This window comes from Rhamphochromis sp. 'chilingali', assembly GCF_963969265.1.
Source record: "Rhamphochromis sp. 'chilingali' genome assembly, chromosome: 3".
Classification (NCBI taxonomy): domain Eukaryota; kingdom Metazoa; phylum Chordata; class Actinopteri; order Cichliformes; family Cichlidae; genus Rhamphochromis; species Rhamphochromis sp. 'chilingali'.
In genome coordinates this window covers 31,162,877-31,170,382 of record NC_137931.1, presented here as the reverse complement: position 1 = coordinate 31,170,382, position 7,506 = coordinate 31,162,877, and the positions used below count along the sequence as shown (strand labels likewise).

Below are 7,506 nucleotides of genomic sequence, written 5' to 3'. Positions count from 1 at the left end.
TCCCCCCCAATCTCCTCTCTCACTCTCTCTCCTCCTCTCCCTCCCTTCTCTCGCAGCGCGCGAACACGCGTTGTCGTCGGGATGCTGCGCGCGCTCGATGGTCTTTCTTTCTGTTTGGAGCATGATCCACCCAAAGGACGTTTGAGTCAAAGCTAGCTCAAAACAGGTATGGTGAATAATATAATGAGCATTTAAAGAGGAAGCAGCCTGCAAAAGACAGATTTAATGTGATAAAAGAGGAGATGGGAGCACACAGACAGAAGCAGCGCTTTTATACAATATTTTATACAATATTTCAGAAAATACTGCTGAGGCATGATGTGGGATGATTCAGTAGATGTGACAAAATTACTTGAAAGAGTGCTGGCATTTAACATGATATTGATAAAGACAAATTGGTAATAAATATTGTGTATGTACAATGGCTAAAAAAGCATTGATGTCCATGTACTGATTTCTATTTGAAGCAGAGATTTATGGGAAACAAAAGGGTAGTTTGTGCATTTAGATGGGATGAGGAGCTCGATAATTTTGTTCATTCAGTAATGCGGCTCCTCCACATCAAAAGGAACCAGATGAGATCGTTTGGGCATCTGGCTTAGGCTACGTCCACACTTACATGTGTATCTTGGGACATAACGTAGCTTTTTCTATGCATTTTGGCCTTTTGTCTTTAAGGAGATGGACAAACTGAGCCTTCAGAAAAGCCCTGTTAGGGTGAAGATTTGCAGAAAAGGAAAACAGAGGTTTTGTCTTGTAAGGTGGGCATCTTTATCAAATTTTTTGACATCAGAATGTGCTGTGTGTTATTGTTTGTGAGCTTTTGATTGGCCAGCATTTCTTCCTGGTGTTGTAACAACTCCTGTTGCTTTAGCATGCTCTTGACAGGAACACGCTACACCTTTTCATCTTTGTGTTGAAAGATCTGCACTGCAGCATGATAATCAGCCAAGTACACATTAGAGCTCTCTCTTACACGAAGCAGAAGAACTGCTGACTGTCATGGACGTTCACCCAAAAGTTGTCTGACCTCAACCACACCCAACATTTGTGGCTGCTTGAAGACTAAAAACTCCCTTACAGCACAAGCTGTTTACAGCATTGGAGCATCATGCTGAAATAAATGAGCTGTAGGTCAACTCCATATAGCTCAACATGGAGTAAAGCTAAGGATGGAAAGCATGTCTGTGTAGGTGCTGTCATCCAGATTCCGTTGCCTTAATAGCTTGAACAAAGAAAGTACATGGACTTATTTAAGTTTGTAAACAAGTTTCATCTCTCAGGCTTCTGAGTTCTGAGAGCTCTGACAGTGGAAAGCCAAATACCAATATAACAATAAAAGCTTAAGAAATCCATGCACATTAATAATAATAACAACACCCATAACCCAGCTTCTCCTAACCTGAACCTATCAGAAGCAAGGGGAACCTTGAAAGCAAGTGTTGTGTTGGTAAAGTTGGGAATTCATATCAGTGTACCCTATGCACATAAAAAAGTTAAAACTCTGTTTCACAGGTGACACTGAGCTGGGTGGATGTGAGCAGGCACCCGAAATGTTAAAATCTGTTTTTGCCCACTCTCCAGTAATACCTCCACCCTCCAGCTCTTCAGAGAGTATACCAAAGCATTGCTGAGAGACATAATCTCTCTTTAACATATCCTGTGTTTGCCCCAGGGCCTGCTGCCAGTTGGACATGCCCCAAACACACATATTAGGTGTCAAGGAGGCATAATGACCAACTCAACTGACTTCTTGCAATGCGGAGGAATAGCAACTCTACTCTGAACCCTTTCTGAATGATTAAACTCCTCACTATGTCTTGGAGCTCCTCTCAGGAAGCTCATTTCTCCTCTTCACTACCTATAGCTTGTGGCCATAGGTCAGGCTAGGAATACAGATTGATTGTTGAACTGACAGCTTTATTGTCACACTCATTTTGCAGGCAAATAATAGTTGACAAAAAAGTGTATTGACCTTCAAGTGTTTCTTTTCATTTATTCAGTTTATTCCTTATCCAACCATATTACTTTCCCTAATTTAGTTTGCTTTCATCTTAATAATCACTCTTAATAATAGAGCTACATTTTTGGTTGTGTTTTAACCATTTAGCCATATTCTAAACAAGCACATATTCCTACATGTATTTCAGAATTGCAGTTCTACTTTCATAAGTTTTCCGGTGTGAGTATTTTTTATAGGTGACAATTTCATGAACAGAGATAACCTAACCTTATCCCTATTGTCACCCTAATTTGGAATTAAAGTGACTAACTTAGCTACTACTCTAACATTATTCCAGATGTTGAAAACATAATGGCACATGTAAGTTTACAGTTGCAGAAATGAAGGCAGAAGTTTAAAACTGTTTTTATTGCATTGAAAATTCAACAAGACTTTACATAGTGAAGAGGACAAAAAATTCATGCCAACAACCTGCATAAGCGGGTTAGTGTTAATATGTCATGCATAAGAAACCAGGTCATTCTAAATATACAATTAAGAAAAACAATAACAACACAGTGTGATTAATAATTGCAGAATGCAAATGTTGAGAATTAGAAAACAGAACATTCAGATTTTGTGCAAATTCCACAATACAGCAGTTTCCAGTATTGTCTAATTTTATTAAAAATATATATTTCACATTGCATATCAGTTTAGCCTAACTGTCCAAAATTTCAAATAAATACTGTACACAGTAGACAGCTCACAGTTCAGCCAGGTCAAGTATTTTTAAACCTGTGGGTTGAGACCTCTTAAGAGGTAGGGTGAATCTGTGTTTGTGCAATTATGCAATTTGTACTGCAATAATCATGTTTACGTGATATTTTATCCTCGTACCCTTATTATCTTGTCATGCCTGTAACCTTTTCATTTAAAAAAAAGTTGGTGAACCTCTGGTTGTTTATGTACAATGTATTAACAGACAATAGCAACTGCCAAAAACAATAATCCATGTACAAAATTGTGAAGTAATGATGACACTCTGCATGGCTCATGCAATTACTGTATAAACCAAAACTAAAAAAGATGAAAACATATGCTGTGAAGCAGACTGACCATACTGTAACCCATCAGACCAAATGGAATCAAACTGACCTTTTAGTTTGTCAAAATTGGATTAACTGTATGTGGTAGATAATTAGGTAATTTACAGTGTAATTAAATAATGTGTAGTATCACTCAATAATATTTGTGTCGGTCATGCATAGAGCTCAGTGACAATGTTTGAATAGCTTTTAAGGTGAGACCTACTTTCTGTCCATCTAGGACGGTAGTCTGCTTACTGTATGTTAAGTCTGTGACACAGTGACAGGATCAGTATGTCTCACGCATGGACAATACACAACAGACAATACATTTACTTTACAAAGTGTACAAAGACTAATCGAACAACAACGAAACTCTTTAAAAAAAAAAGGGAAGATACGTCTTTTAAATATTCAAAATAAAGACCTGAACCGGAGCAGGCATAACATGCTTATTGTATTGGTAGTCCACTGATGTGCCTGGTTTGTATGTAATGCACAGCATGCATGATAGTTTAAAACCTTTAGCCATTTGTAATGACTGAATTTCTGATTAATTACATGACATATGTATTATCATATCTGTTAACTAGCTAAAACAGCAAGCTAGTTAAAAAATAAAAATCTTAGTAACAACAATCAGTTTTCAAAAGTTGGATTTAACAAAATTCAACAGATGTTACAGTTACAGCTGTTGGTCCAGTCTGTTTACCACAAGCAGCCAGTCCATAATCTATAGCTAAGCTAGCTACAGGCAGAATGGGTTTTCTGTGTTTACTCTTAAACAATTACATCACCACTAAAACTTGTTTTGCATATAGTCAAAATGCAGTGTAATGCTACTCCAATAAACGATCGTGATAATCAGATATATTAATGCCACATCAGTAACTTATTGATGAGATTCCACGGTCAGTCAATTAAAGTTTTTGGTATGCCATTTAAATAAATTAAAGCATTTTCTCCTCTGATAAAAGGCACGTTATTTAAAGCATTCGACATTTACATTTTTTGATCCCTGAAGAGTTTTTTTTTCTTATCAAATCAGTATTGCATTTCTGCTTATTTACAAACTGGATAGTAACATGTGTAGAAATGATCAGTTTAGCTTACAAAAATTTTGCGTATCAAATATTTTCTAGAAATTGAGAGGAAATAATAAAAAAAAAAAGCACGAGATTTGAAAGGTTGTAATTCAACTATTTGAGTGCATCGCAATTAATGCAAAAACACTAAAACACATTAGAGAGCAGACAGATTATCTGGGGAAGAAAAACAATTGTAGTCAACACTGTTGGTATCTCTCCAGATGCTTAATTATTTCTCAGAACATTTTATAAGTGTGTAATCTGTACAAATCTCCAATTTAATAAGAAATTACAAGATGTAAACTCTAAGCCCATCCATTACCCTCCCACCCCTTAATTATGCTACAAAAGTCTATCACATTCAAACTAATTTAAATAAGTCAAGATAAGAAATATTACGTATAAAATTGTTATCTTTTCCCCATTGCTATAATCACAGACACCACTATTACAAACATCATGCCTAACTACAAAAAACCTGAAACCAGTTATTTTTCTATTATTTATATCTCATGATTCTTGTTATTTCAAGGATTATTGAGCTGTTGATCTGTCATTCACAGCTTTAGATTGGTTCCAGCTTAAAAACCACAAACCAGGATATACTATTGCTCTTGCTCACAACAATCCTCTACTTGTTTCCCAAACAATTTCACGATATTAATTAAAAACGCTAATGAAAAAAGAGATTTATTGCTCAGCTCTCCATCCATGCATGTGCAGGCTGTTAAAAAGAGCACATCAGCCTTAGACTCAGAAGTGTCTTGTCGTGTGAGCAAACTGATGCAGAATGAGAGAGATTGCTTGACTGTGATAATAATTAGTGAGAGAATGTGTGAAGAATAAAGAGACAGAGGACTGTTGTCACTTAGAACACTAGGAGTTTGCAGTATGTTGTGCACACACTGAGAAAATGGGATAAATGACAAATGGAGATAGAAAGCAACTGTCAAACAGGGCATAATGGTTGTAAACATTCATCCAGCTGCCATTACAGTGTGTGCTGCTGCTCATTCTGCTTTAAACTAAATGAATGTATGCTAAAATATTTCACTTATTTTCCAATATATTTACCTGATGTAGACACTGAGATTGTCAGCAATACTACACTGGACTGGTTTTCTGAGTAGTCAAACAGGATATCTGGTTCAGCTGATTAAAAATGCCTTTTACACTAACGTTGACTGTGTTAGTCTATTGATTGCCCCTCTTCTAATCTTGCATTTCTCTTACTTGTCTTTCTCATATGGCGTTTGCATGACACAGCCAGTCCCAGCTTTAAGCCACCATTCATACTTCAAAATAAGGATTACACAACCGCTTCTTTTCACCTGACACTGAGGAGCTATATTGGTTTTATCAGCAGGAGAAATTAATGGCATTGCACATAGTCATCTATGAAGACATATTTAAAACAGCTACCTTTAAGATCCTTTTTGTTGACTATGCTACAACATGGAAATTGTAGAAGAGCTGATTTTATTTGTGTTATTGTGTCAAGTTGAGTTGTGTTGATGCGCTTCATCAAATGCAGCAGACACTGCTTACAGTGTCAGCAAAAGGGTGATTGTTGGGTAGGCTGATACTAGAATGGCTTTTTGCTACACGAAGCCACACGGAGAGCTGAGTTTTAAGAATATTTCAATTTGCATCTAACTTTGCTAATGCTAACGTTGCATTCCCCTGCCCCAAAGCAAAAACTTTATTTATAAACTGTTTGCATCCTGAGGCAAAATCTATATTACATTCAATTAATTATTATTAATTCTTATAATATTTTTTAATAAAACAGAAAAAGGCCTCTGGATTAGCTAAAAAATATTGGCTGCTTTTTAATTAACCAAGCAAACTAGCCATTTGGTTGGGCAGCTAGTATTTGGTTTGACGCCAAATGAAAAATCGGATTTGGAACATTTTAGGGAGCAGCTTTCCCAAATTTTGTTGTCCCAGCAATTGTGCTCGCAGTGAGTGCAAAGTTAACTGTTTTCTAGTATAAACAAGATTTCAAGGTTGTCAAAGTTACCCTGACCCAAACCATTTTTGCCCACTGGCTTTACAACAGCTTTTAGTAATGTGTCTACAGCTCGTAATCTTGTGCAGGGATTTGCTCCTGATGAAAACTTTTCAGGCACAAATTACATACCTGGTGTAAACTACTAAGAAAGTACTAATGCTGTTTATTACGTTCACTGGAAGAGAATTTATTGCAATTTAAAGAACCTCACTGTCTAAGCATCATATGCATGTATAAGCCCTAGTGTGTGTTAAATTTGTTTCAATACATTCATCAGTCAAGTCTCTGAAATGTCTCTCTACAATATGAACTGCATATCGCTGTCATTCGTTTGACACTAATTACTGGAGAGGTGTGGAAGTGAACACCTTTATACTTTACACATTGTAGACTGGTGATACTATGGAATGGCAGCTCCAATGTCTTTGAGCATTGTTTTTTCAATAGATGGATTTCCTATGACCTTAAACCCTTTTCAGGACTATAGTATGATGGGTAAGATTGGTTAGAAGATCAGCTGTCTTCTGCTATTTGCATTGAATTAAACGTAATTAATTTAATATGTGCCAGTTACGTCCGTTTCAGCAAAAATCCTCATTCACTTGAATAATTCTCAAACAAGTCCAAACCAAAGCACACAAGCCTCTCAGCTGACTGGATGGCCCTGAGGATGAGAGACAGAGACTGGTTTGTGGCGCTATGGAAAAGTACTTCTTTGTTTGCGGAGTTGTGTTTGATTGTTTTGCTGGGGATGTTGCAAGGCAGGACAGCTTCCCGAGGGAACTTCAAGATGGAAAACTGAGGAGTCTTTCCTGGAAGGCTGTATAACAGATTCCTGTTGAAGGACATAAAGACAAGAGAGTGTCACTAAATACCTCAGGCATGTTTTAAAATGTATATATCTAACATCCATACTAATCCGTTTTAGGACCCCCAGGCCTACCCAGTCTAAAGCTCAGTGGTAGGCAATAACTTTGGGAACTTTGGTGCAGACAACCATATTCACTGAGTAAAATCAGTCACTTCTTTTTCACCGATTCAGGAAGACAACAGAAACATCAGCATTCACCATCAGTGGTTAATTAAACATAAAAAGTTACAGGGGTTGCTGAGCTCATTCTCTATAGAGGAGCAGCTGCTGTGCATTTATGCATTTAACATGAAAACGTGTGCATGAATAGTCATGTGATATCTTCAGGTGTTTCGTGGAGAATACGTCTGAAATGCTGCTATGTGCACCTTTAGTTTATCTGAAGTTACATCTAAGTTCATAATAGCAGAATGTAGCACGACAATTCAATTAAATTAATGATTACATTTATCCAGTATGGCAGTTTTATTTGTGAAGCACATTTCATATTTGTATTTTTCAAA

At 36.8% G+C, this 7,506-nt stretch overlaps 1 protein-coding gene across 1 annotated transcript in view; it reads right to left on the bottom strand.

Moving 5' to 3' along the window:
- Positions 1-6,726: 6,726 nt before the first annotated feature.
- The window catches only part of naaladl2 (N-acetylated alpha-linked acidic dipeptidase like 2), a gene marked incomplete at its 3' end in the record, with an annotated part of 348,164 nt that continues 347,384 nt past the window's right edge, over positions 6,727-7,506 (bottom strand). The window contains exon 15 of the mRNA XM_080877950.1: positions 6,727-6,967. Within this exon, the coding sequence (XP_080734076.1) occupies positions 6,727-6,967 (241 nt within the window). The remainder of the gene's footprint in view (positions 6,968-7,506) is intronic.